This window comes from Lepidochelys kempii, chromosome 5, assembly GCF_965140265.1.
Source record: "Lepidochelys kempii isolate rLepKem1 chromosome 5, rLepKem1.hap2, whole genome shotgun sequence".
NCBI lineage: Eukaryota > Metazoa > Chordata > Testudines > Cheloniidae > Lepidochelys > Lepidochelys kempii.
Genome location: NC_133260.1, coordinates 1439434 through 1467234, shown reverse-complemented (window position 1 = coordinate 1467234; position 27801 = coordinate 1439434). Strand labels below are relative to the sequence as shown.

Here is a 27801-nt window from a genome sequence, read left to right as displayed (position 1 = left end):
CAGGCCACTGGCCCCCGGAGCCCCAGGCTGGGTCACGGGCTCCGCCTGCAGGGGATTCGTTCTGTCACTGAGGTTCCCCTTGTGCTCTGGGATCCTCCATCCGTCTGGCTGGCTCCAGCCAGACTGTTAACACCCCATGCACCCCCACCCTGATGGTCACATGACCCACCCCACCCCTGTCTCCCGCTCTGCCCACTGGGGAGCAATCCCCTATCCAGCCAGGCACTGCCAGGCTCAGGGGTCACCCCGACATCACAGGCAGGCCCCACGTGGGCACACAAGGGAGGGTTTCTCACTTATCCCCAGGGCAGGGCCCCCCAGCGGAGTGGAGTTGGAGGGCAGGGGGAGGGTTGGTCTCAGCTGTTTTCTCTCACCTGTCTCAGAAGAAAACAACCTGAAATTCACCAGAATGTGAGCAGCACCCAGGCCCACCCCAAGTGAGCTCACCCCCCCAGCAGCCCCCAGATCCCACCCCACCCCAGGGACCCCTATGTCCCCAGCAGTCCCCAGATTCCACCCCAGGGAGCCCTATGTCCCTGGCAGTCCCCAGATCCCACCCCACCCCAGGGACCCCTATGTCCCCAGCAGCCCCCTGGGCCCCCTCCCAACTTCCCCTTTGCATCCCCCACATTGTGGTGCCCAGTCTCCTGCTGTATTTGGAGCTTTGTCCTTGGCACATTTCTTCCCGTCTGAGCATCTCTGCTGCTGTACGTGCCAGGCAAGGGACCAGGAGCCAGACCAGCGTGAGGGGCCCTGGCCTAGGGAGAAGGTCCCAGCTTCACTGGCTAAACTCCAGGTAGCACGGGGCCCCAAGGCTGCTCTGGGATGGGGGACCCATGGAGACCAGGGGCCCTGGCATGCAAAGCATCAGCCAGCTCTGAGCAGCTTGGCCCCGCTGCATGCTGGGATCTGCAGTCTCCCCCCACGTCTAGCCATGAGCTTCTGCAATCCGCTTCCAGCAGCGAGCTTTGGGTCAGGGCTCAGCCTCGCCCCGTGCCAGCGAGTGACTCCCACCAGCGTGCCAGCTGCCAGGCCGGGCAGACGGGGTCACTCTGCTGGGGGAGTGGCTGGGAGCTCCAGGGCGTTTGTTATCAGCCCGGGGTTTGTTATCAGTCACTCGGGCATGAACCTGCAGTGCCATCTGGTTAATGAGCCTCCTGCAGATTGAGCCGCTCTTATCTCCTGCTGTCGCATGCGATGCCAGTCCCTGCACCCCATGGGCAGGGCTGCCTCTGGGCTCCGAGCTGCACCAGGAGCAGCCAGGGACCCACGTGGTTCCAGGCAGATTCGGCGCGATTGCCCCCTGTACATCCTCTGCTCCAGCGAGCGACGGGACCGCAGTGCTCTGCATGCAACGGGCACCACGAGAACCCACACTGGCCCTAACCCTGAGCCCCGATGAGCAGGCCTGGCCCAGCAGCCCCTCAGGCTCTCGGGACAGGCCTTGGTCTGAGCTGTGTCTATGCAGCCAGCCCAGCCTGCCAAGGCGGCGCTGAGAAAGCCAGGACCAGCTGGCCCCGGCTACGGCCACCCCTCCTCCATAGTTCACTGATCAGAGTTGCTGAAGTCGGGGGGGACAGCCCGTCAGGCGATCTAGCCCATCCTTAGCCCGGCTGGGTAAACAGGGCCCATGGCAGCCCCTTCCCCTGGCACCTGCCATCCTTAGCCCATCTAGCCCATCCTCCGAGCCACAAGCCACAGGACGGAGCTGCTGTTATTTGCCCATGAGGGGGCCACGCAGCATGCAGCCCCTGTGGGATGGGCATGGGCAGACCTGCCAGGCACATATACAGTTTGCCCAGTTCACAGTTTCCCTGGCAAATAACAAGAGTTCGCCCTTCCCTACACCTCACCCACTCCCTAGGAGAGGCGCTGTGACTAGAAGGGGAAACTGAGGTTCAGAGAAGGGACGTGGCCTGCCTAAGATCACATACTGCGTGAATGGCAGAGCTGGGAAGAGAACCCAGGAGTCCTGGCTCCCAGGTCCCTGCTCTAACCACTTGATCCCACTCCCCTGCCAGAGCTGGGGATAGAACCCAGGAGTCCTGCCCCCATCCCCGCTCTATCTAGTGTCATGGATCCACAAGATGTGTGCTATGCCCCAGGTTGTGAACAGTCCTTTGGAGAATCCCTTCAGAGGGCCAGACTCCCACAGGGCCCTGCTCTGGGAAGGGGTGATTCCCTGTTCTGTTCATTCCCTCTGGGGCACCTGGCCTTGGCCACTGTCGGGAGACAGGATACTGGGCTAGATGGACCTTTGGTCTGGCCATTCTTCCTTCCCCCAGCCCCGCAGCCCCATCGCCTCTGAATCTGAACCCCTGGGCCCCAGCCTCCTGCTCCACCCCCAGAGCCCTGCCCAGCGAGTCCCAGCCAGACCCTGGGCAAGACATGTCTCCTCCGCAGGGACCGATGCCCCCTGCCAGGGTCTGCAGTGCTGCCCGGCAGCCTGTTCCAGCCAGAGCAGCGTTTGTCAGGCACCTGGAGCCCCCATGGGCAGCCCTTAGCTCAGCCCAGAGATCTGCAGGCTGAAGCATCGTCCACCTGGCCGAGCAGAGCAGCTCCCCAGCCGGGCTGGCCTGGCCCCAGGTCAGGCCCTGGCCCTCTCTCGCTCCCTCGGCTGGTCAGTCCCAGGTGCGAGCAGCCAGTTCCCTCCAGTAGCCTGCTCTGTACCCCCTGCCTGGCCTGTCTCAGCCCTTTGTCCTCCAGCAGGGATCTCTGCCCAGCTTCCCTGCTGAGAGCTGGGGGGACCTCCTGCCCCTTGCCTGTGGGTCCCTGGGTGTCCAGGTGCTGGGCACTGGGGTCCCATGGCCTGGCTGGGATCCAGCATCACCATGGGGTGCGGCCAGCTCCTTAACAACCTTCTGCACTGCGGCCCAGACGGCCCCGGGACACCCACTTCCTTTTCTGCGCTGACCCTGGAGCAGACTTACCCCCCCATGGGTAACAACGCAAAGTGCGGCAGGAAACCGAGGCATGCCTAGGAGTCATCCAGACATTACAGACCATCCCCCTTCTTTGGCGATGGGTTTCGGGGCCCCGTCCCCCAGCCCACGGGGCCTCCCCAGAGCAAGTTGCCAGAGCGGCGCTGGGAGAATCTCTGCCCTCAACACCATGGCCCTGGCAGGAGCACGCGGTCTTGCGGGCTGTGCCAGCTCGGCCAGGGGGTTGCTGGGCTGCCGTTCCCAAAGACATGGAGTCCAGTTGCCCTCCTGGCGCAGGGTGTGCTCAGCCCACTCGGGGCCATCTGTAAATGGCTGGGGCTGGGCACAGCAGGCCGGGGAGGCCGGCGGGGAAGTGGAGCCCAGAGTCCTGGGTGACGGAGCAAGGCTGACAGGACATGGCGGGGGCTGGCGGCCGGTTCGGCGGGGGCTGGGACCTGAGGGCAGGTCTAAGACCCGTCCAGGCCTGTAGTGGAGACACCCCCACACCGAGGGGCCATTTCTGTCACCCTCCTCTGAACCTTTCCCATTCGAATGTCCCGGCTGGGGCTGGGGCGACCAGGCCTGCCCGCCGCGTTCACGGGGTGAGGACGGGGGATTTCTACAGGGGCTTCATGGCATTTTCCCTCTTAATAACTAAACATTAAGCACGGGGGACCCTGCCCAGGCAGGCGCTAGGTGCCCTTGGGGGCAGGGCCCCACATGCCCTGGGGAGCCCGTCCCGGCCAGGCTCTGGGATGTGGGGCCCCTTGCAGGGCCTGCGGCTTGTCAGGTCAGAGGCTGAACCGGAGCAGAGGCTGGGGCCGGTGGCCGGGGCAGGGGGCCGGGGAGCGGGGCAGGGGGACGGGACAGGAGCCGGGGGACGGGGCAGGGGCAGAGGCCGGGAGGGAGCCGGGGAGCGGGGCAGGGGCCGGGAGGGAGCCGGGGAGCGGGGCAGGGGCCGGGAGGGAGCCGGGGAGCGGGGCAGGGGCAGGGGCCGGGGCCGGGAGGGAGCCGGGGAGCGGGGCAGGGGGACGGGACAGGAGCCGGGGGACGGGGCAGGGGCAGAGGCCGGGAGGGAGCCGGGGAGCGGGGCAGGGGCCGGGAGGGAGCCGGGGAGCGGGGCAGGGGGACGGGACAGGAGCCGGGGGCCGGGGAGCGGGGCAGGGGCCGGGAGGGAGCCGGGGAGCGGGGCAGGGGGACGGGACAGGAGCCGGGGGCCGGGGAGCGGGGCAGGGGCCGGGAGGGAGCCGGGGAGCGGGGCAGGGGCAGAGGCCGGGAGGGGGCCGGGGAGCGGGGCTGGGGCTGGGACGGAGCCGGGGAGCGGGGCTGGGGCAGGGGCCGGGGGACGGGAGGGAGCCGGGGAGCGGGGCAGGGGGACGGGACAGGAGCCGGGGGCCGGGGAGCGGGGCAGGGGCCGGGAGGGGGCCGGGGAGCGGGGCAGGGGCCGGGAGGGAGCCGGGGAGCGGGGCTGGGGCAGGGGCCGGGAGGGAGCCGGGGAGCGGGGCAGGGGGACGGGACAGGAGCCGGGGGCCGGGGAGCGGGGCAGGGGCCGGGAGGGAGCCGGGGAGCGGGGCAGGGGCTGGGGCCGGGGCCGGGAGGGAGCCGGGGAGCGCGGCAGCAGCGGACTGGGAGGCTGGTACCCAAGGAGTTAAGGGCTCGCCCCGCCCCGGCTCCGCCTCTCCGGTCCCCTCCGCTCTCAGGGCCGCGCTCGGAGCCGCAGAGAAGCGGAGACACGGAGCGGCGGAACCGAGCCCGGCCGGGCCCCTGGCGAGCCCGAGCTCCGCTGCGCCCCGGGGCTGCCCCCCGCCGGAGCGCCCTGCTCCCGATCCCCTGCCCCGGCTCCACCCGGGGCCCCCGCCCCCACTCCGGCCATTGCCCCGGGCCTGCTGCAGCCCCCCGGCCCCACCCCAGGGCATGACCCCCCCATCCCCACCCCTCCCCAGGGGCTGCCCCCTCCCCTGCCCCTGGTGCCCAACTCCCCTGGATCCCCTCTGGTCCTGGGGCCCCTGAAGGCCCCCAGGCCCTGCGCCTGTCTGTGCCCCCGCCCGGGCAGGACACTGGGCTCCCAGCTGGGGGCGAGGGGAGCTGTGCCCAGGCAGGGGGCCGAGCCGAGCACTATGTGAATGGCTCTGGGGGTGCTCAGCGCGCCCGACATGGACTGGGAGAAGCTGAGCCGGCGGCCCGGGCTCTCCCTGCGGGTGGACCGGCTGGACGAGGGTGACGGGGAGCCTCTGGCCGCCTGGCAGGGCTGTGGGCGCCTCCGGCCCTCCTCGTACCGGGCCCTGCGCAGCGCTGTCTCCACCCTGGCCCGCATCGACGACTTCTACTGCGAGAAGATCGGAGCCGGCTTCTTCTCCGAGGTCTTCAAGGTACGGGGACGGGCACCTGGGGACGGGCAGTGCGGGACGGAGACGGGCACCTGGGGACGGGCAGGGCAGGACGGGGACGGGCACCTGGGGACGGGCAGTGCGGGACGGGGACGGGCACCTGGGGACGGGCAGTGCGGGATGGAGACGGGCACCTGGGGACGGGCAGTGCGGGACGGAGACGGACACCTGGGGACGGGCAGGGCGGGACGGAGACGGGCACCTGGGGACGGGCAGTGCGGGACGGGGACGGGCACCTGGGGACGGGCAGTGCGGGACGGGGACGGGCCCCTGGGGATGGGCAGGGCAGGATGGACATGTGAGGATGGGCAGCATGGGATGGGATGGGCACTTCAGGGACAGGGCAGGTGCATGGGTTGGGCACCTCAGAGGGGTAAGGGTTGGGTGCCATGGGGATGGTCGTTTGCGCAGGGTTCTGAGGAGACTGGCGCTTCAAAGGGGTGGGGCAGGTGCATGGGGATGGGAGGGCTCCATGGGGATGGTGCCTTGGAGGGGTGGGAAACTGGGCAGTGTGGGGACCGCACAAGGGACAGGGACCATGGTTGCCTTGTGGCAGTTGCCTCTTCCTTGTCCTATGCCCCGGCTCAAGGCCTCTGGCTGGGGGTGGAGAGGGCCGGCTCAGCAACCTGTCAGAGCCGTTCCTCCAGTTCCTCTGGGCCATGGGCGCGTGGGCTGGGCTGTGGGCCAGGGGCTAGAAGATAGGAGGGTGGGTACCAGTGGGCACCAGCCATGGGGGCTGGGTGCCAGGGAGCGCCGGCCATTGGGCTATTGTGGGGACACCCCACTCCCTCTCCCAGGTCCCTGGCACAGCTTCCCCCAGGCTCCTGCTGGCCTCTGGTCTTCAGGCCTTGGCCCTGGCATTTGGCCAGGTATGGAGTTCAGCAAGGCTGGTCGGCGTGGCCGGGGAACCCTGAACCCCGCACCTCGTCTCCAGGACAGTGGCTTTCCCCTCCCCCACCCAAACCTGGGAGCCCAGGGTCCCTGGCGCGGGGACCTGGGTCAGGCGGCTCTGCTGTGGGCAGTGCTTCCCCTCTGCAAACCCAGAGCAACCTCACCTCGGGGCTCTGGGACGCGCCAGACACCACACGCTCTTTGCTGGGCCCTGGGCTCTTAGGCACCACAGGGCCTGGGCACGAGGAGGGGGCTTTGTTAGCTGGGGTGTCCCGTCCCCTTGGGTCTCGGGTGCTTCAGAACCCCTCCCTTGCTGAGCTCCTGAGTGTGTGTGGGGGTGTCGGGACTCCCAGGGCAGAGGAGCAGTGTGTGTCCGTGGCTGTGTGGGGGTGTCGGGACTCCCAGGGCAGAGGGGCAGTGTGTGTGTCTGCCCAGCCGCAGGGGAGGGGGCTGCAGTGGCTGAGCTGTGGGGGCCCCTGCCCTGGGCTCCCAGGGCAGAGGGCTGGCAGCTGGGGCCGGAGCACAGGATTGTGTGTTGCAGGGTGTGGGGCGTGTCCAGGCTGTTTACAGCTGTAGGGACAGTGGGAAGCCAAGCCAGGAAGCTCTGGGTGTGAGCGGAGCCAATGGGGCCGAGTGGGGGACAGGGGGTCCCTTGTAATTCTGTGGGGCAGGTCAGGGAAGAGCGACGTCTTTGCACCTCAGTACGGCAGCTTAGCGGGGTGCAGCTGTGGGCCCAGGTGGCGTTGGGCAGAATGGGATGGGGGTGCTGGGCCCATCGATGACCTGGGTCCCACCCACTGTTGAGCGCGGTGGCGGGGCCAGTCGCGGGCAGGGCGCTCTGCCTGCCGGGGGTACAGGGGAAGGCTAGTGCCCAGGGTGCCGGGGGGCAGCTGGCATCGCCGTCCCGCGTGATGGCTGGGGCTTGGGGAAGCAGTTTGATTATCGAATCGCAGCCCAGCAGAGGGGCCCTGATGCTGGCTGTGGTGGTGTGTCTGTGCCGTGGGCTGCAGGGAGTCGGGCCCTGCCCCTGTGGTTCTAGAGCTCATCAGGCCAGGGCCCGTGGGGCCGGGGTCGTGCCCGCCGCGGGGGTCGTGGCCCGTGGGGCCGGGGTCGTGCCCGCCGCGGGGTTCGTGGGCCGCAGGGGCGGCCCATCTCGCCAGGGGCCATGGGGCCAGGGTCGTGCCCGCCGCAGGGTTTCTGGAGGGGGGAGCGGCAGGGTCTGGCCTGGGCTCTCCGCACAGCCTGTCTCACGGCCACAGGGCCCTGCTCGTTTTCACAGCAGCTGTCCTGGTGCGGGGTGGGGAGGGGCCGCTGGGGGCGGGAGGCTCCTTCTCTGCCCCTCCCTCCGCAGAGGAGCCTGCGAGTGTGAGCCTGCCCGGCTGCCCGAGACGGTTTGGCAGCGTATGGCACGAGGTGTTCGAGGCGCCCACGGGTCGTAACACCCTCCCCCCCATGCCTGGCCCCATGCGGCTTCATCCCTGGGGTCCTTTCAGGGGGGAGCAGAGCTGAGAGGGGCTCCCCAGGGTGCTTGTGGGTGCTGCCCAGCATGACAGCGTGAGCTCCAGCCCCCGTTTGCAGCTCTCCGGTGGGGCGCGGGGTCAGCCTGGGTCCCAGGGAGCTCGCTAGCTCCATGCCTGGAAGAGCCCCCTGAAGGTCCCCCTGCCCCGGCCTCCTGCTGTGGCCTTGGCACCTGGGGCCGGTTGGCAGGGATCTGGGTCTGGCGTCCTTTCCCCGCCCCAGGGCCCCGCAGGAGGGCTGGCTGCCGTGGGGAGCAGCTGCTGCCTTGGTGACGCTGGCCGTCCCCGCGAGAGGCTGGCCCAGGCAGGCTAAGGGTGGCATTCAACACAGCCAGGCGGGCGGTTGGCTGCTCAGGGAATACGGCTCCATCTAATAACGACTCTCCTGCCAGCCGGCGGGATCCGCGCCCCCAGCTGGTGGGATACACGTGCCCTGCGCCCCCTGCCGGGGGTTCGGGTGGCAGCGGCGGGGGAAGGGCGCAGTTGGGAGTGGGCAGCAGCGGGGGAAGGGCCGGGGGTTCGGGTGGCAGCGGCGGGGGAGGGGCAGGGGTTAGGGTGTCAGCGGCGGGGGAAGGGCAGGGGGTTAGGGTGGCAGCGGCGGGGGAAGGGATGGGGGTTCAGGTGGCGGGGGAAGGGCCGGTGGTTAGGGTGACAGCGGTGGGGGAGGGGCAGGGGGTTAGGGTGGCAGCGGCGGGAGATGGGCAGGGGGTTAGGGTGGCTGTGGCGGGGGAGGGGCAGGTGGGGGTGGGCAGCGGCGGGGGAAGGGCCAGGGGTTTTGGTGGCAGCGGCGGGGGAAGGGATGGGGGTTCAGGTGGCAGCGGCGGGGGAGGGGCAGGGGGTTAGGGTGGCAGCGGCGGGGGAGGGGCAGGGGGTTAGGGTGTCAGCGGCGGGGAAAGGGACAAGGGTTAGGGTGTCAGTGAGGGGGAGGGGCAGGGGGTTCGGGTGACAGCGTTGGGGGAAGGGACAGGGGGTTAGGGTGGCAGCGGCGGGGGAAGGGCAGGGGGTTCGGGTGGCAGCGTTGGGGGAAGGGCCGGGGGTTCGGGTGGCAGCGGCGGGGGAGGGGCAGGGGGTTCGGGTGGCAGCGGCGGGGGAAGGGATGTGGGTTCGGGTGGCAGCGTTGGGGGAAGGGACAGGGGGTTAGGGTGACAGCGGCGGGGGATGGGCAGGGGGTTAGGGTGGGCAGCGGCGGGGGAGGGGCAGGTGGGGGTGGGCAGCGGCGGGGGAAGGGCCAGGGGTTCGGGTGGCAGCGGCCTGGGAAGGGATGGGGGTTCAGGTGGCAGCGGCGGGGGAGGGTCAGGGGGTTAGGGTGTCAGCGTTGGGGGAGGGGCAGGGGTTCGGGTGGCAGCGGCAGGGGAAGGGCCGGGGGTTCGGGTGGCAGCGTTGGGGGGAGGGCAGGGGGTTAGGGTGTCAGCAGCGGGGGAGGGGCAGGGGTTCGGGTGGCAGCGGCGGGGGAAGGGCCGGGGGTTCGGGTGGCAGCGTTGGGGGAAGGGCAGGGGGTTAGGGTGGCAGCGGCGGGGGAAGGGCCGGGGGTTCGGGTGTCAGCGGCGGGGGAAGGGTGGCCGGTCGGCGTTGAGTGTGTGGTGGGGAGGTGTCGTTCCATACCACGGGGGTCCTGGCTTAGTACAGCTGGGGAATCTCACCTGTTACCCCTGTGCTGAGCCCAGTCCCTGGTTGGACCAAAGCCCCCTCCAGAAGGGCTCCGGCGTGGATCGGCAACCCGAGCCGGGGAGTCCCTGGCCGTCTGTGCCAGCGGGAACCACCTCCCTGGCACGCATTTGGGTCTTGTTTCTAATGTGCATTTCTTTGGCCTCAGCTTCCAGCCCTTTGTCTCTCACTCGTCGTTTTCACGAGTGCTGGAATAATTTGTAACAGCAGCGAGGAGTCCTTGTGGTACCTTAGAGACTAACCAATTTGTCTGAGCACAAGCTTTCATGAGCTACAGCTCACTTCATCGGCTGCATGCAGTGGAAAATAATTTGTGTGTCTCTTCTCTGCACCTCTCCAAGTGTTCAACGTCTTTTTAATACTATGGCCGCCAGAGCTGGACGCAGGATCCAGCATCCGTCTCAGCAGCGCTGTGTACGGAGGTAAAATCCCCCCGCTCCTGCTCATACCCTTAGCCCTTTGCAGCAGAGCATCGCGCTGGAAGCGTTTGTTCTCTTCCTCGTCCACTGTGGGCCCCGGATCCTTTTTCGAGTCGCTGTTTGCGTTTGGCTGTTTTGAACCCCATGTTGTTTGAATGGGCCCAGCTTAGCGAGTGTCACCCTGTCCTCATTACTTGCTGCCCCTCCCGTCTGGCTGCTCTCCACAGATCTCCCCAGATTGCTGATGACAGTAATAATCCCTGGCCTTTTCCTCAGTAGCTCTGCACAAAGGAGGGCAGGATCAGTCTCCAGTTTTACAGGTGGAGAAATCGAGGCACTGGGCAGGGAAGCGACTTGTCCCAGGTCACACAGCAGGCCAGTGGCCAAGCTCAGGCTAGAACCCAGCTCTTCTGAGACCCAGCCCAGTGCACTATTCCAGTATTCTAGCCACTTGGCCAGGCCACCTCTTACAGTGACTAGTGTCAGGCATAGTACCAATCCCAGCAGAACCCCACTAGAAACACCCCCGTTCAGTGATTCCACATCAGTGACCGCTTCTTGAGATCCGTCAGTTAGCCAGTCCTTAAGCTATTTAGCATGTGCCTTATTGATAGTGTACACTGCTCGTTTTTAACCAGAATGTCACACACCTTCCAACAGTCTGTTCCATCCTTCGTTAACTTGGAATCTCATCAAAGGATGAAATCAGATATGGTTGACAAGACCTGTTTTCCATAAAACCTGTTTTCCTGTCTTTCCATTCTTTGTCACTTGAATCCCATATCAGTTTTTCCATTATTTTGTCTGGGATTTATGTCAGGCTAACCAGCCTATTGTTACCCGGGTCATCCTGCTTGAGCTTTTTGAATATTGATGCAACATTAGCACTTCTCCAGTGTTCCGAATTTTCCCCAGTATTCTGGGATTTATTAAACATTTATCATCAGCAGGCCAACTCTTTTAGGACTCTTGGGTGCAAGTTACCAAGACCGCTGATTTAAAAATGTTTATCCCTAGTAGATGTTGTCTAACATCATCCTCAGTTCCTACTGGACTGGGTAGTACTTCATTCTTGTGTGATATGAGTACATCATCCTGCTTCTTTCCAAATACAGAACAGAGATATTTTTGAATGCTTCTTCATTTTCTGTGTCATTGTGAAAAACTTTGCCATCTCCATCTAATAATGGGCCTCTGCCATTGCTAGGGTTTCTTTTATTCCTGACATACCTTAAAAAAACCCTCCTTTTTATTGTCCTTGGCCCAGCCAGCCATGGATATTTTCCCTGATGTCTTCAGCTTCCCTTATCAATTTTCCATTCTGCATAACTTCTCATTTATATCAGTTGCAATCTGCTTGCTCCCATTCCCGTTCTGTTCCTCTTAGTTCCATTTGTTAGATATTGCCTTTTTATTTCTAATTGCTGCCTTCGCATCGTGTCTGAACCTGGATGGGTTTTAGCCCATGTTGGGAACATGCCTAGAGCCTGAGGGGCAGACTGGCCCCCATGCCTAAGCACATAAGGATCCCTGGCCGTTAGGGTCAGGAATGCATGCTGGGGCGTGTGTCCATATTGCAGCTAACAGCTACCTGCCATGTTGCAGAACCCCATGGCTCATGCTCTGGGACCCAGTGAGGGCCGGGGGGCACAGCGCAGCTGCAGTTCCCCAGAGCCTGGCCGTGCCCAGAGGAGGTGCTGAATGCCAGAGCCCAGAGAGGCTAACCTGGAGCATGGCAAGCGGCTGGTAACCATGGGGATGGGAGGGCAAGGTGCCCGCAGCACCGAAGGGAACTGGGGAACACCCCAGCTGCAGTTCCCCAGAGCCTGGCCGTGCCCAGAGGAGGTGCTGAATGCCAGAGCCCAGAGAGGCTAACCTGGAGCATGGCAAGCGGCTGGTAACCATGGGGATGGGAGGGCAAGGTGCCCGCAGCACCGAAGGGCCCAAGGCAGTGCTGAGCCCAGGCATGGAGACTTGTGAGCAAAGAAGGCTGGCAGGGGAGCCACAGGCTGCTGACGGGGATCCCACACTCGGGCTCCATCCTAGCAGGCCGGATCCGCCTGGCCCGTGGGTGCGACACTTGAATCATAGAATCATAGAATAATCAGGGTTGGAAGGGACCCCAGAAGGTCATCTAGTCCAACCCCCTGCTCGAAGCAGGACTTGGACCCGGGCGACTCCGGTGCGCCTCCCAGCTGGGGCGTAGAGCCAGGCCCCCAGAGACCTGCCACCCTGTGCCCGAGTGCGCTCTGTGTCCATCCATGGCGAGTGGGCAGGTTCCCTGGAATCTGCCTGCTGTCCAGTCACCGGCTGTTGGAGCAGGTCTCCCCGCGCCCCCGGGGGCAGGACTGTCCCGTCTTGCAGGAGGAGGGGGTTGAGGCAGGGACAGGCCCCGGGTGCAGAGGGGGAGGTAGAGCATGGCCCCCAGGCTTGTGCCTAGGCAGTTAAGCCCTGCTGGGATGGCACCTTGCTGGGCTCTGCTGGGGAGAAGGGGACTGATCCCTGGGGAAGGGGGGGCCAGGCTGCGGCTCATGGGCCGTCTGCTCGCTCTCATTAACGTTCTCGTTAATCATTTCTAATGTCTGCTGCTAGGGCAGCTCAGCTCCCTGCTGCCCGGGTGGCGTGGCAGGGGATGGATCTTGGAGCTAGCGTGTGCCGGGGGCCCGGTGCTGGCGTCCAAGTGCTGGATGAACTAGAGCGGGCAGCCAGTGCTGTGGGGGTGGGGGGAGTCGCGGGGTGCCAGGCCGGGGGCACTGGGTGCCAGGCGGGTGTCACGTAGGGAGGAGCAGAAGGGCCCATCCAGCCCTGTGGGTGGTGGGCAGGACCAGGCTGCCTGCCCGTCACCCAGAGCAGGGCCGCATGTGCTTGCCGGCAGAGCTCAGCTCTGGGGAATGTGCTGGGATTCCAGGGCATGGTGCCACCGCATGGGGAGGCGAGGGCGGGTGGCGTAGCTTATCTCTGCCCCCCCGTCCCCTCCCCGCCACCCGCGCTGTGGGCTGCAAGGGATCAGGCAGCCTGCCTACAAGGGCTCTGCCCGCGGCTCCCATCTCGCGGGGCTGCCCCTGCTGAAGGCTGTCCCGGGGCTGACGGTGCATTAGACCCTGGTCGTGCCTGGCCGGGGCTGCCTGTTCCCTGATGTTGCCCACTGGGGAGTGAGCATGCAGCTGGGGGAGCCTTGTCTCTGCACACGGCCACAGCACCTCCCAGTGGGGAAGTGTGGGGAGGGAGCTGGAGTTGCAGGACCAGCGATGGCCCTGGGGTTTCCTCTCTCTGGGGGCCATGCTGAGGTGGGCCCTGACGGGTGAGGTGCCCCCATGGTCCTGGGTAGCAGGGGTTTGGGGGCCTAGCGGGTGTGGGGCCCAGCTGGAGCTGTAACTGAGCTGGGGTGCCAGACAGAGGAGGTGCCCCGATGCCAGTGGGCAGGTGCAGGGAATGGGGGTCAGGCAGCCCCGCTAGGGGCACCCGATCCCTGGCCGCTCCCTGGAGCTGAGCCTGGGCTGGGGGGTGCTGCGGCCACGCCCCACGCTCCCGGCACAGCCGAGCAGGGCGCCAGCCACTGACTGCCGTGTGTGGGAGGCTGGCTGCACGTACACCGCTTAACCCCTTCACCACTGGCCCAGGGTGCCCGCGGGCTGGGGGGGTCATGCTGGGGGTGCTGGGGCAGGGAACAGTAGTGATGTGCTAGGCGTGCGGGAGCTGCATGGAGAGGGGTTTCTGGGGGGCCCGGCTGGTCGCTGGGTACCGGGGGGGGAGCAGGATGTGGGGGGGAGCTGGTCTCCCCAAGGTAGGGTTTGGCAGCCTCTCAGGCAGCCAGCTGGGAAGAGGCGCTCGACATGGGGTCCTGGGGGGGTCTCCCACGTTTTAGTGAGGGAGGGGGAGGGGCAGGAGCTGCCTCTGCTCAGTGTGTTCACAGGGTGCCTGGGGAGCCTTCTCCTGGGGGTTGCCATGGTGGAGGTCCTAGCAGAGGGAGGGGCCAGGGAACAATGCCCTGGGGGGGCGCGTCGTATGGGGGCCAAGCTGGTACCTCTCCATGCTGGGGGAGCTGTCGCAGGGGGTCTGCGGGGAGCCCAGCGGGCCCTGCTTCCTGGGGCTGGGCAGGGCACGGGCCGTCGCTGTCCCATTTTGGTACCTTCTATGCCCAAGGCAGTTTTACTTCCTAATTGCATGGTTTGTTTCTCTCGCAGCTGAGAGGTGCTGGTTAGCCACCGCCAGAGGGGTCTTATGTGGCTTTTAGGGGTTTAGGCCTCTTTGTACCAAATTCCTAGTAGTATTTGCCTGCTTGCGAATGAGACTAGTTTGCAGGTGTGACAAGAAACGTAACTTGTTTTAGTTACCGTTAGGGTTACAGTATTTGTAATTTTTGCTTTAAATTTAACTTTCTTTGCTGTGGCGTTTACTACATTTTGTCTTGCTCGGCCATTGGGGTGTGGATGTGTTTTTATTTGGGTTCCAATTTAGACATGTTTAGCTGAGTTTAATGTATACCAATTTTTATGTTTATTAATAGTGGATTTAACAAGACTTTTACTGGATCACTTTGAGTTACAAACAACTCTGGTGTGTCTATGTTAATTGGGGTGCCTTTTTTGAACGTATAGTTTTTGGTTTAGGTTTTGGTGCATGTGTTTGGGAACCATAGGGTCAGTTTACTACGGGGTATTGGGCAGGATCCCACAAGAACTGTTCATATTGTTCCTGTTTTAACTGGCTGATTTTATTGATAGGGTCACTGTGGGTAGCTGGAGTGTCGGGTGGTATTTTCATAGGGACTCCTTATTTTAACCCCTGTTCCCCAGTGGTTTGGTATTTCTGTGGTGTTTATAAGTTGAACTTTAATTCCCACCTCCCCTTCCCAGGCGCTCATACTGGTATTTTTAAGGGGTTTAAGATTCGGCCGGTGTTCCATGAGGATCACCAGATCACGGGGGGGATTTATGATCAGTTGGCAGGCAGTGAATTATTTCTTAAATATTGGCTTATAAGGAGGGCTGCATTGGGGTGTGCTCTGCAGGGAGACGGTTGGGGAGAGGGCCCAGGAGGCAGGGTGAACCTGCTCTCAGCCAGCTGGGGGTGCCTTGGCTCTGGGGTGCTGGGTTTGCCCAGCCCTCTGGTAGCGGAGTGGGGTGTGGGGTGCAGGCTCTGTCTGTCCCATGGCAGCCCCCTGCCCAATCAGTGGGAATTCGGGCGCTCTCCTGCCTGCCTGTGCTACCCAGGCTGGCTCCTGGCCAGCAGAGCATGGCAGCCGTGTGCCCTGCCCCCCCCCCTCCGCACTGTGGGATCCTGTTACGGGATCCAGTGACATGGGAGGAGTGGCAGGGGGGCACAGAGCTGGGATCTCTCGGTGCCTGTTCCCCAGGGTGTGGAGGGGAGTGTTTGGGAAGGTTTAGGGGGGGTGCAGTGGGGGGGGTGCAGTGTCCTTGGCAGGAGATGGGGCAGGACTGGGCCGGTCCATGGGAAGAAATTGGGCCAGGGAGGGGTCTGTGCCCAGCTAGCTGACCCCTTGGAGATAGCCCCACACGCCTGCTCTAGGGTGACCAGACAGCAAGTGTGAAAAATCCTGATGGGGGTGGGGGGTAATAGGAGCCTATATCAGAAAAAGACCCCAAAATCGGGACTGTCCCTATAAAATCGGGACATCTGGTCACCCTACCCTGCTCTGTCCTGCTGCCTTGGGTGGGCAGGGCCCAGAGATATGCAGGGATCCCGGAGGACCTGCCCGCAGTGCAAGGGGAGTGTCTTGTCTGCCCCCCGCCTTTTCAGACAGCTCCTCCTGGGGGGCCCTGCCATGTGCTGGCCCTCACCTTCCCCCAGTCCTGCAGCACTTGGGAGCCTCCCTTCCCCCTCCCTGCCCCTGTACAAGGGGATAAGGCCGCATTAGTCTCCATCTGTCCTGGCAAATTACCATGGGAGGAGGCTTATTAGAGGGAATGAGGACGGGGGGCTTCCCCGGCCAGCAGAGCCGAAGGAGCTCACCCCTCCCCCATGGCAGGAGGCTGCCCACTTGTCCCTGGGCCCTTCCCGACCCATGTGGGGTCCTGCTCCCTGCCCCGGCTGCTGGGGTCCCCTGGGCATCGGGGCGCCTGGGCCCGTCTGCACAGCCCCCGCTCCCCTGCTGGGACCTGGGCTGGCTGCGCACGACGGGGGCCTTGCTGCTCCTGGCGGGGTGCAGGGGGGCTGGGACATCCCCTGCTTGGGAGCTGGGCTCTCGCAGGCCTGGCACCTGGGCGTGCATCCCAGTCCCCTGCCCGATGGGGAGGGGCCCGCACTCCCCCAGAGCGCACTGCTGTGAACAGCAGGCCAGGGCGCGGGCGTGCGTGTGCACACAGGTTTGTGCGAGCGTGTGTACATACGTGTTTGTGCGAGCGAGTGCGTGCAGCTCCTAGCACAATGGGGCCCGGTGCTGACTGGGCCTGGGAGAGCTGCCGCGCCCTGTGCGCCCTCTGCTGGGGGGTAGCAGCAGAACCTGCTCCTGCCTCTCGCGCCAATGGGCTTAGCTGGCGCTTGTGTGCCGGGGCAGCTGTGCTCGTGCCCTCCCTGCGGGAGCCCCGGGAGCCCCCTCTGCGGGGAGTGCTGGGTGGGGAGAGAGCGCCCGCTGCTTGACGGGTGCTTCCGGCAGGGGAGCCGGGGTGCGCGGGGGCGAGATGGGGTGGTCAGGGATCACGATTGCCCCGGGTACTCTGGCTGGGGAGGGGGGTATCAGGAATCAGGGTGCCCCAGGGTGCCCCTGGGAGTGGCCAGGCCTGGGTCTCTGTCTGGTCGCTGCTCTTGGGCCAGGTGGCTCCGGAGGAGAGTGGGTGCTAAGCAGGGAGCTGCCCTTAGCGCCCGGGCCCCTCGGTGGCACAGGTGCGGGGAGCTGGCTGGGAAGGCAACGCCGGTGAAACGCGAGCGCCCAGGCCGAGGGGCTGCTGAATAATGCAGGGCCCGGGGGAGGGCCGAATGGAGAGGCAGGCGCAGGCGAGGCCATTGGGGGCCCAGGGGAGACACCCGGCCTTGGGACACGGGGCGCCAGCCTGGGGGGTGCTCTGGCTGTAGCCTGAATCTGCCCCCCCCCAGCCCCCCAAAGCCGTGGGAACGAGCACAGGGTACCATGGGGAGGGTGCGTCTACCCTAGGCCCTGTGCACCACGAGCATGGCCACGGACATCTGTAGGGAAGGGGCACTTAGTCTGGCTGGGCCCAGCGCCTCCTGGGCAAGGCACGGCAACGCCCGGGCACAGTGCCCCCGGGCCGAGCATGGCGCCTCCTGGCTACGTCTCCTGTGTGCTGTGTGTGCGGGGGAGCGCCCGGTGGGGGCAGGGGGCTCTGTGTGACCCCTCACTCTCCAGCCCAGAGAAGGGGCTGGGTTTGAGGCAGGCTCCCCCCAGAACCCCCTGGCCCCCGCTCCCCAACCTTGGCTGGCCTGCCAGCTGCAGTATCCGGTACCCGCATGGCTCTCGCCCCGTGGTGGAGGCTGTGCCGGGATCACCACGTGCCCCGCTCTGCACTGGGGGGCAGGAGGGGGGCACAGGCATCTGCGCAGGTCCCTGTGGGATGGGGCACCCCCCACAGGATGACGCCCTCGGGTCCTGTGCTGAGGGAGGGGGCAGGCAGCAGAAGGAGGCAGGTTCACAGTGTAACTATCATTTCCTTGGCCCCATTCAGCCAAAGTGCTGCACACACGGTATGTGGGGCACCCCTGCCCAGCACTGGCATGCAGCCACCTCTGGGGCAGGCTTGGCAGCTCTCTTAACAGTGCACAGCAACACTGCCCAACTGCTCAGGACAGCAAGGGAGGCGGACGGCCTTGTGCTGCGAGGGGCCTGCTCCCCTCCTGCCTCTGCCCTGGGAACTGCTCAGGGCCTGTCTACATCTGCCCCCCAGACAGCTCCCGCGCCCTGCCGGTACTGACTGGGGGAGGCAGACTCTGCCTAGAGCCCAGCAGAGCCCCTCGCGGGGGGGGCAGGCCTGGCTGGGGGCGGGCCGGGGCCTGGCACAGCCACAGGGACTCAGAGCTGCATTGACTAAAAAGGGCAAACGTGGGGAGCTGACAGCAGCCCTGAGGAATGCCTGAGCCTGCTGCGGCTCCCTGGGGGCTGGGGCTCCTCCCTCAGCGGCTGGGCCCCACCGCAGGGCCCCGCCCGGTGGGCAGCTGGGCTGGGGGGTGCTCTGCACTGCTCTCTGGAAATGGGGCGAGGCCCCCGGTTCTTCCCAGCACCCCCAGAGCCCAGGGACCCCCCTAGGGAATTGGAACCCCCGGGGAAGACTCTGAGCCTGTGGGGGCTCCGTGTGCGTGCGTGTGTCAGCCGTGTGTGTGTGTGGCGGGGGGTTCTGTGTGCGTGTGCGTGTCAGCCGTGTGTGCGTGTGGCAGGGGCTCCGTGTGCGTGTGGCGGGGGCTCCGTGTGCGTGCGTGTGTCAGCTGTGTGTGTGTGATGGGGTCTGTGTGCATGTGGCGGGGGCTCCATGTCCGTGCGTGTCAGCCGTGTGTGCGTGTGGCAGGGCTTCGTGTGCGTGCGCGTGTCAGCCGTGTGTGTGCGTGTGGCGGGGTCTGTGTCCGTGCGCGTGTCAGCCGTGTGTGCGTGTCAGCCGTGTGTGCGTGTGGCGGGGGCTCCGTGTCCGTGTGCGTGTCAGCCGTGTGTGCGTGTGGCGGGGGCTCCATGTCCATGCGTGCCAGCCGTGTGTGCGTGTGGCGGGGTCTGTGTGCGAGAGACGGGGGCTCCGTGTGCGTGTCAGCCGTGTGTGCGTGTGGCGGGGTCTGTGTCCGTGCGCCTGTCAGCCGTGTGTGCGTGTGGCGGGGCTTCGTGTGCGTGCGCGTGTCAGCCGTGTGTGCGTGTGGCGGGGTCTGTGTCCGTGCGCGTGTCAGCCGTGTGTGCGTGTCAGCCGTGTGTGCGTGTGGCAGGGGCTCCGTGTGTGTGCGTGTCAGCCGTGTGTGCGTGTGGCGGGGGCTCCATGTCCATGCGTGCCAGCCGTGTGTGCGTGTGGCGGGGTCTGTGTGCGAGAGATGGGGGCTCCGTGTGCGTGTCAGCCGTGTGTGCGTGCGTGTCAGCCGTGTGTGCGTGTGGCGGGGGCTCCGTGTGCGTGTCTGCCGTGTGTGCGTGTGGCGGGGTCTGTGTGCGAGAGACGGGGGCTCCGTGTGTGCTGGGAGGACGGACCCCGGCAGCCACCGCCCCTCTGGGATTCCCTGGAGCAGCCCCAGTAACGCGGATCACGTGGTGGCCTCCGCTCAGAGCAGGCTAAATATAGCGCCCTGCTACAGCTGCCAGGGCTGGGCGCCGAGCCCCCGCTCCCTACGGCCAGCTGCTCACCCAGGCAGGGCTCCCGGGTCCGCCAGGGCCTGGTGCTGAGCCTGCAGGCTCGGGGCCGACGCTGCGCTTTGGGAAAGTGGTTCTGGTCAGTTGCAGAGTGCTGAGCTCCCGGCTCCTCCCCTCGCCCCCGAGAGCCTTGCCGGGCTCCAGGGGCTGTTCAGTCCTCTGCTAAGGGGCCTTGTTAATACAACGGCGCTGACGTGCCCAGAGCCAGCCATCCGCAGTGTTTCTGCAGACCTTCCTCTCCACTTCACATGGGGAAACTGAGGCTCCTGGCAGGGTGGGACCCAGCAGGTCCATCTCAGCACTCGGCATCCTGGCTTCCAGTCCTGTGCTCTGCCCGCTAGGCCATGCTATGTCCCACCCCTAGAATTATAGAAGATCAGGGTTGGAAGAGAGCTCAGGAGGTCATTTAGTCCAATCCCCTGCTTAAAGCAGGACCAATCCCCAATTAAATCGTCCCAGCCAGGGCTTTGTCAAGCCTGACCTTAAAAACCTCTAAGGATGGAGATTCCACCACCTCCCTAGGGAACCCATTCCAGTGCTTCACCACCCTCCCAGTGAAATAGTGTTTCCTAATATCCAACCTAGACCTCCCCCACTGCAACTTGAGACCATTACTCCTCGTTCTCCGCTCCCCCCAGGTACGGCACCGCCAGTCCGGCCAGATCATGGTGCTGAAGATGAACAAGCTGATGAGCAACCGGGGGAACATGCTGCGGGAGGTGCAGCTCATGAACCGCCTCTCGCACCCCAACATCCTCAGGTGAGGGGCCCGCAGTGACCCCCCCGTCGCCCCCTGCCACCCGGGCGGCCCTTGCCCTGCTCTGCGGAGAGGAGCAGCTGGCTTCTGCGAGCCCTGCTCCCAGCCGAGCGTGGCCCCTCCTGGCCCGGCCTGGCTGCTGAGCCTGGCTCTGTGGCCCTCGTGGAGGCCCTGGCTCTGCCCGTGTGCGTCCGCCCAGGGCAAGGGGAAGCCAGCTCGGGCTGGGGGGTGAGGTCCCTGCCCCGGATTGGCATGTGCTGGGCGGAGGGAGCCGGTCCCTTCTCCGCCTCGTGGATTCTCTCTCTTCTCTACGAGCGGCTCTGGCCCGTCCAGGGGGCAGGTCCCTGGCGCTGCTGGTCTAACCCGCCCCCCTCTGTGTCTCAGGTTCATGGGGGTCTGTGTGCACCAGGGGCAGCTGCACGCGCTCACGGAGGTAAGAGGGGGTCGCCCAGGGGGTCCTAGGGATGCTGCACAGGGGCCCATGAAGCTGTGCCTGCCCTGGCAGGGGCACATGGGCTGGGGCTGGTGGGCACTGAGCTGGCAGGGAGGCAGGCAGGGCAAGGCAAGATGGAGGGTGGGACGGGCCCCATGGAGGAGGTGGGCAGGGCAGGGTGGCAGGGGGAGGCGGTGGAGAGGCAAGCAAGGCAAGATGGGAGGTGGGACGGGCCCCATGGAGGAGGTGGGCAGGGCAGGGTGGCTGGGGGGATGGGCCCCATGGGGGAGGCGGGCAGGGCAGGGCAGGAGGATCGGATTTAATTGGGGATTGGTCCTGCTTTGAGCAGAGGCTTGGACTAGATACTTCCTGAGGTCCCTTCCAACCCTGATAGTCTATGATTCTGTGATCGGGGGCCGGGCCCCATGGGGGAGGCGGGCAGGGCAGGAGGACGGGGGGACGGGCCCCATGGGGGAGGCGGGCAGGGCAGGGCAGGAGGACGAGGGGGATGGGCCCCATGGGGGAGGCGGGCAGGGCAGGGTGGCTGGGGGAGGCGGTGGGGAGGTGGACAGGGCAGGGCAGGAGGACGGGGAGACGGACCCCATGGAGGAGGCGGGCAGGGCAGGGCAGGAGGACGAGGGGGATGGGCCCCATGGGGGAGGCGGGCAGGGCAGGGTGGCTGGGGGAGGCGGTGGGGAGGTGGACAGGGCAGGGCAGGAGCACGGGGGGACGGGCCCCATGGGGGAGGCGGGCAGGGCAGGGTGGCTGGGGGAGGCGGTGGGGAGGCGGGCAGGGCAGGGCAGGAGGACGGGTGACGGGCCCCATGGAGGAGGCGGGCAGGGCAGGGCAGGAGGACGGGTGACGGGCCCCATGGAGGAGGCGGAGAGGGCAGGGTGGCTGGGGGAGGCGGTGGGGAGGTGGGCAGGGCAGGAGGACGGGGGGACGGGCCCCATGGGGGAGGCGGGCAGGGCAGGGTGGCTGGGGGAGGTGGTGGGGAGGCGGGCAGGGCAGGGCAGGAGGACGAGGGGGATGGGCCTGTCACGGAGTGTGGGGGAGTCCAGGCCCTGCACCCCTCTTCCTGGGATCCACTGAGACTCTCAGCCAGCCAGTAAAACAGAAGGTTTATTGGACAACAGGAACACAGTCCAAAAACAGAGCTTGTGGGTACAACCAGGACCCCTCAATCACGTCCTTCTGGGGGAGCAGGGAGCTTAGACCCCAGCCCTGGGGTTCCCTGTGTTCCTCCACCCAGCCCCAAACTGAAAACTAAACCCACCCAGCCGGTTCCCTGCTGCAGTCTCCGTCCACATTCCTGGGCAGAGGTGTCATCTCCCCCTCCGGGCTCAGGTGACAGGCTCTCAGGTCTCCCCTCCCCAGGGCACATTCCCAGGTCAACACTCCCCCCTCCCTGCTGAGTCACATCGTCACATCTCTCCCCCCTTTGAGACTGAACTGAGCGGGGTCACGCTGACCAGTGACCTGGGGAAGTTCGGGGCCCCCTCTCCGGGACAGCGCATCCGCTATCAGGTTGGCACTTCCCTTCACGTGGACCACGTCCATGTCGTAATCCTGCAGGAGCAGGCTCCATCTCAGGAGTTTGGCGTTGGTTCCTTTCATCTGGTGCAGCCAGGTCAGGGGAGAGTGGTCGGTGTAGACGGTGAAGTGCCGCCCGAAGAGATAGGGTTCTAGTTTCTTGAGGGCCCACACCATGGCCAGGCACTCCTTCTCGATGGCCGCGTAGTGTTGCTCCCGGGGTAGCAACTTCTTGCTCAGGTACACGATGGGGTGTCTCTCCCCCTTTTCATCCTCCTGCATTAACACCGCCCCCAGTCCCGTGTCGGAGGCGTCGGTGAACACCACAAAGGGCTTGTCAAAGTCTGGGTTTGCCAGAACTGGGCCACTGACCAGAGCCTTCTTCAGCGCCCGGAAAGCCACCTGGCACTGCTCGGTCCAGACCACCTTGTCTGGCTTCCCCTTCTTGCATAGCTCTGTGATGGGGGTGGCGATGGCGCTAAAGTGGGGCACAAATCTTCGGTAGTATCCTGCCATCCCAATAAAGGCTTGGACCTGCTTTTTGGTGTGGGGAGCGGGCCAGTCTCTGATCACCTCCACCTTGGCTGGTTCCGGCTTTAGGCGGCTGCTCCCCACCCGATGGCCCAGGTAAGATACTTCCGCCATCCCCACCTTGCACTTCTCCGCTTTTACAGTCAGCCCAGCCCCCTGGAGTCGGTCCAGCACTTGTCTAACCTGGGACACGTGGTCCTCCCAGGTCTGGCTAAAGACACAGATGTCATCAATATACGCCACGGCAAAACTCTCCATCCCCCTCAGGAGCTGGTCCACCAGGCGCTGGAAGGTGGCCGGCGCTCCCTTGAGGCCGAAAGGCAGGGTCAGGAACTCATAGAGCCCCAGAGGGGTGATAAAGGCCGATTTCAGTCGGGCATCTGCATCCAGCGGCACTTGCCAGTAGCCCTTTGTAAGGTCCATGGTGGTAAGGTACCGAGCTCCTCCCAGCTTGTCTAGGAGCTCGTCCGGCCTGGGCATGGGGTAGGCATCAGATACAGTGATGGCATTGAGCTTCCGATAGTCCACACAGAACCGGACCGACCCGTCCTTTTTGGGGACCAGCACCACCGGCGAGGCCCAAGGGCTGGCAGATGGCTGGATCACCCCCAAAGCCAGCATGTCCCGGACCTCTCTTTCCAGGTCCTGAGCAGTTTTCCCTGTGACTCGGAAGGGGGAGCATCTTATCGGCGGGTGCGACCCTGTCTGCACCCGGTGGACAGTCAGATTAGTGCGTCCAGGCTGGTTGGAAAACAGCTGTCGGTACGGATGCAGCACCTCCCTGACCTCAGCTTGCTGGGCAGGGGTTAGCTGATCTGAGAGGGGAATTGTTTGCAGGGGGGAACCAGCTCTGGTCCCAGGGAATAGATCTACTAAAGGGTCGTCTCCCTGCTCCTCCCACTGTCCACACACGGCCAACACCACATTCCCCCTGGCATAATATGGCTTCATCATATTCACATGGTACACCCGGCGGTGGTGCGCCCGGTTCGACAGCTCCACCACATAGTTTACCTCATTGAGCTGCTTGACGACCTTGAAAGGGCCCTCCCAGGCGGCCTGTAGTTTGTTCTTTCTCACGGGGATGAGAACCATCACCGGATCCCCGGTGGCGTAGGCACGGGCCCGCGCCGTGCGGTCATACCAGACCTTCTGCTTCCTCTGGGCTCTGGCCAGATTCTCCCTGGCCAGGCCCATGAGTTCAGCCAGTCTCTCTCGGAAGATCAGGACATACTCCACCACTGTCTCTCCATCGGGAGTGGCCTTCCCCTCCCACTCGTCTCTCATCAGGTCCAGGGGGCCCCTCACCCTCCTTCCATATAACAGTTCGAAAGGCGAAAATCCGGTCGACTCCTGGGGCACCTCCCTGTATGCGAACAGCAGGTGAGGCAAGTACTTGTCCCAATCCTGCGGGTGCTGGTTCATAAAGGTTTTCAGCATCATCTTTAGCGTCCCGTTAAACCTCTCCACCAGCCCATTGGACTGGGGGTGATACGCTGAGGCCCAGTCGTGCCGGACCCCACATTTCTCCCACAAGCACCGGAGCAGGGCCGACATGAAGTTGGAGCCTTGGTCTGTCAAGACTTCCTTGGGGAACCCCACTCGGCTGAAAATGGTCAGGAGCGCATCGGCCACGGTGTCTGCTTCAATGGAAGCTAAGGGCACTGCCTCGGGGTAGCGGGTGGCAAAATCTACCACCACCAGAATGTATTTCTTCCCCGACCGGGTCGTCTTGCTGAGAGGCCCCACGATGTCCATGGCCACCTTCTGGAAAGGCTCCTCTATGATGGGCAAAGGTCTCAAAGCCGCTTTCCCCTTGTCCTGGGCCTTCCCCACCCTCTGACAGGGGTCGCAGGATCGGCAATACTGCCGGACCGTGGTAAAGACCCCGGGCCAGTAAAAGTTCTGTAGCAACCTCTGCCGGGTGCGCCGGATTCCCTGGTGCCCTGCGAGGGGGATGTCATGGGCCAGGTACAGGAGCCTGCGGCGATACTTCTGGGGGACCCCCAGCTGCCTCCTGATCCCACAGGACTCTACTTCCCCTGAGGGAGCCCATTCTCGGTACAGGAACCCCTTCTCCCACAGGAACCTCTCCTGGCAGCCTCTCCTCATGGTCCGTACCACACTGAGGTTGGCCAGGTCCCTGAGCTTCCGCAAGGAGGGATCTTTCCTCAACTCGGCCTGGAACTCAGCGGCTGGGGAAGGGATGGGGCCCGGTTCCCTCTCGCTGGCCAGGTCCGAGGTCTCCGCCTCTCTGAGCCGTGCCCCTCGGCCCTCCCTCCCCACCAGGGTAGGGTCCGGCGCCTCTGGTGTGATACCCTCCCCGAGGTCAGGGCGCAGTGCCCCTCGCCGGCTCTGGCTACGCGTCACAACCAGGGCGGTCTGGGGCTTGCTTGGCCAGTCCTCTAGGTCTCCCCCCATCAAAACTTCAGTGGGCAAATGGTGGTGTACCCCCACATCCTTGGGGCCCTCCTTGGCCCCCCATTTCAGGTGTACCCTTGCCACGGGCACCTTAAATGGGGTCCCGCCCACCCCTGTCAGGGTCAGATAGGTGTTGGGCACCACCCGATCTGGGGCCACCACCTCGGGCCGGGCCAGCGTCACCTCCGCGCCCGTATCCCAGTATCCATTGACCTTCCTCCCATCCACCTCCAGGGGAACAAGGCACTCTCTCCGGAGGGACAGCCCCGCGCCCACCCTGTAAACTGAGCACCCTGAGTCCAGAGCCTCCAGCCCTTCTCCGGTACATCTCGGGGGTCAGCCCAAACTCACGGAGCAGGGCCTGCTTGAACAGTTCATAGTCCCCTGCCTCCGCCCCTGTCATTCGGCTGTACACCTCCACGGCTTTGGGGTCCAGTAAGGGGGTGAGGAACTGGAGCCTGTCTGCAGGGTCAACCCTGTGCATCTCACAGGCCTTCTCAAAGGCCGTCAGGAAGCTATCTATGTCCTCCCCCTCCTTCCGCTGGGCCAGGAAGCACTTATCAAAGTTCCTTGCCGTCCTGGGTCCCCCCGCACTCACCGCAGCCGCAGCCGGGGCCCCACTGCTCCTCAGCCTGGCCAGCTCCAGTTCATGCTGTCTTTGTTTCTCCTTCTCCTGACGCTCATGTTGACGTTGTTTCTCCTTCTCCTCCTGCTCATGTTGACGTTGTTTTTCATGATCCTCCAGCTCCCTCATTTTCATCTCCCTCTCCCATTCCAGCCGCCTCCGCTCCAGGGATGGGGAGCTCCGCCGGGAGGATCCCCTGCTGGGTGCCGGGGTCAGGGTGCCCTCGGTATTCGCTGGGCTTCCCCCAACCCCTCCCCCGGACATAGGTAGGAAGGGTCTCGGGATGTCCTCAGCAGCAGTCTGACCCCTCCCAGCCCGGTCAGGCCCCAGGGCCCACGCTGCGTCCCCCAGGCAGCTTCCCTCAGGGACAGGGATCGGGTCATCCAAGCGATCCCTCTCCTCCAGCTGGGCAATCAGCTGTTCCTTGGTGGACCTCCCGATGCGCAGCCCCCTCTGCCTGCACAGCTCCACCAGGTCGCTCTTCAGGCGTTTAGCGTACATCTCCCTGCTGGCCCCTCGCAGGCCGGGCAGCTTCCCACGGTTTCCAGGAAAAGCCCCTCGTGTGCCAGTCCTTCTCGAGGTCACCACCTCTTTGCCAGGGTCGAGCTGCAGATTCCTCCGCCCCTGGGACCGCTCGCTGCAATCCCCCGGGGGACCCTGTTACTGCAAAAGTCTTTCTCTCTGGTCACACATTCCCAGGGGTTAACCGCCCCCCGAAACCGTCTCTCTCTGAATCTTCAGCACGCCTGGTCCCCGTCAATTCCCCTTCGTTTTACTGCTCCCCAGTCACTTACTGCAGGAAGCGCCGTTCACGGGGTGCAGTAGATCCCACCGCTGCCACCAGTTGTCACGGAGTGTGGGGGAGTCCAGGCCCTGCACCCCTCTTCCTGGGATCCACTGAGACTCTCAGCCAGCCAGTAAAACAGAAGGTTTATTGGACAACAGGAACACAGTCCAAAAACAGAGCTTGTGGGTACAACCAGGACCCCTCAATCACGTCCTTCTGGGGGAGCAGGGAGCTTAGACCCCAGCCCTGGGGTTCCCTGTGTTCCTCCACCCAGCCCCAAACTGAAACTAAACTCCCCCAGCAAGTTCCCTGCTGCAGCCCCTGTTCACATTCCTGGGCAGAGGTGTCAGCTCCCCGTCCCCATCCTGGCTCAGGGGACAGGCTCTCAGGTCTCCCATCCCCAGGGCACATTCCCAGGTCAACACTCCCCCCTCCCTGCTGAGTCACATCGTCACAGGGCCCCATGGGGGAGGCGGGCAGGGCAGGGTGGCTGGGGGAGGTGGTGGGGAGGCGGGCAGGGCAGGGCAGGAGGACGGGGAGACGGGCCCCATGGAGGAGGCGGGCAGGGCAGGGCAGGAGGACGAGGGGGATGGGCCCCATGGGGGAGGCGGGCAGGGCAGGGTGGCTGGGGGAGGCGGTGGGGAGGTGGACAGGGCAGGGCAGGAGGACGGGGGGACGGGCCCCATGGGGGAGGCGGGCAGGGCAGGGCAGGAGGACGGGTGACGGGCCCCATGGAGGAGGCGGAGAGGGCAGGGTGGCTGGGGGAGGCGGTGGGGAGGTGGGCAGGGCAGGAGGACGGGGGGACGGGCCCCATGGGGGAGGCGGGCAGGGCAGGGTGGCTGGGGGAGGTGGTGGGGAGGCGGGCAGGGCAGGGCAGGACGGGGAGACGGGCCCCATGGAGGAGGCGGAGAGGGCAGGGTGGCTGGGGGAGGCGGTGGGGAGGTGGGCAGGGCAGGAGGACGGGTGACGGGCCCCATGGGGGAGGTGGGCAGGGCAGGGTGGCTGGGGGAGGCGACAGGGCAGGGCAAGGCAGGGGAACGGGCCCCGTGGGGGTGCGGGGGGCTGACGGCACGCTGCCCGTCCCCTCTCCCTGGCAGTACATCAACGGCGGGAACCTGGAGCAGCTGCTGGACAGCCCGGTGCCGCTCTCCTGGGCCGTGCGCATCCGGCTGGCCCTGGACATCGCCTGCGGCCTGCGCTACCTGCACTCCAAGGGCATCTTCCACCGCGACCTCACCTCCAAGGTGGGCAGTGCCCTCCCCCGCGCTCCCCCCCAGCTGCCAGCCCCTCCCCTGCACTCCCCGGCCCCCCGGAGCCCTCGCTCGCTCACCCACGGCGCAGGGTCCCGGAGGAAACAGCCCCTCCATTGCCCGGCCCCGTGGAAGCCGCGGGGGCCCCGGGACGAGCCGGGGCTGGCAGGGTGCTGAGCCCAAGCCTCGCTCTGCCGCCTGGGGGCTTCCCTGACGGGACGGTGTGAAGGGCACGTTGTCCTGGCCCCGTACAGTCCCTGGGGGGACCCCCTCAGTGCGACTGCTCTTCGCGGGGGTCCGCTTGCTCTCGGGGGTCCAGCCCCTCTGCCTCCTGGAGCCGCACCACTCTGAGCCTTAGCCCGCCTGTCTCTGCCATGG

At 65.3% G+C, this 27801-nt stretch overlaps 1 protein-coding gene across 2 annotated transcripts in view; it reads left to right on the top strand.

Annotated features, from left to right (window-relative positions):
• Window positions 1-4517: 4517 nt before the first annotated feature.
• The window catches only part of TESK1 (testis associated actin remodelling kinase 1), a 31597-nt gene continuing 8313 nt past the window's right edge, over window positions 4518-27801 (top strand). Inside the window, exons 1-4 of one of the 2 annotated variants that reach the window (XM_073343285.1) lie at window positions 4518-5290; window positions 19725-19846; window positions 20228-20276; window positions 27271-27417. In XM_073343285.1, coding sequence (XP_073199386.1) covers window positions 5045-5290; window positions 19725-19846; window positions 20228-20276; window positions 27271-27417 — 564 coding nt within the window. In that variant the 5' untranslated portion in view covers window positions 4518-5044. The remainder of the gene's footprint in view (window positions 5291-19724; window positions 19847-20227; window positions 20277-27270; window positions 27418-27801) is intronic. The other variant, XM_073343284.1, reaches the window with a different exon arrangement.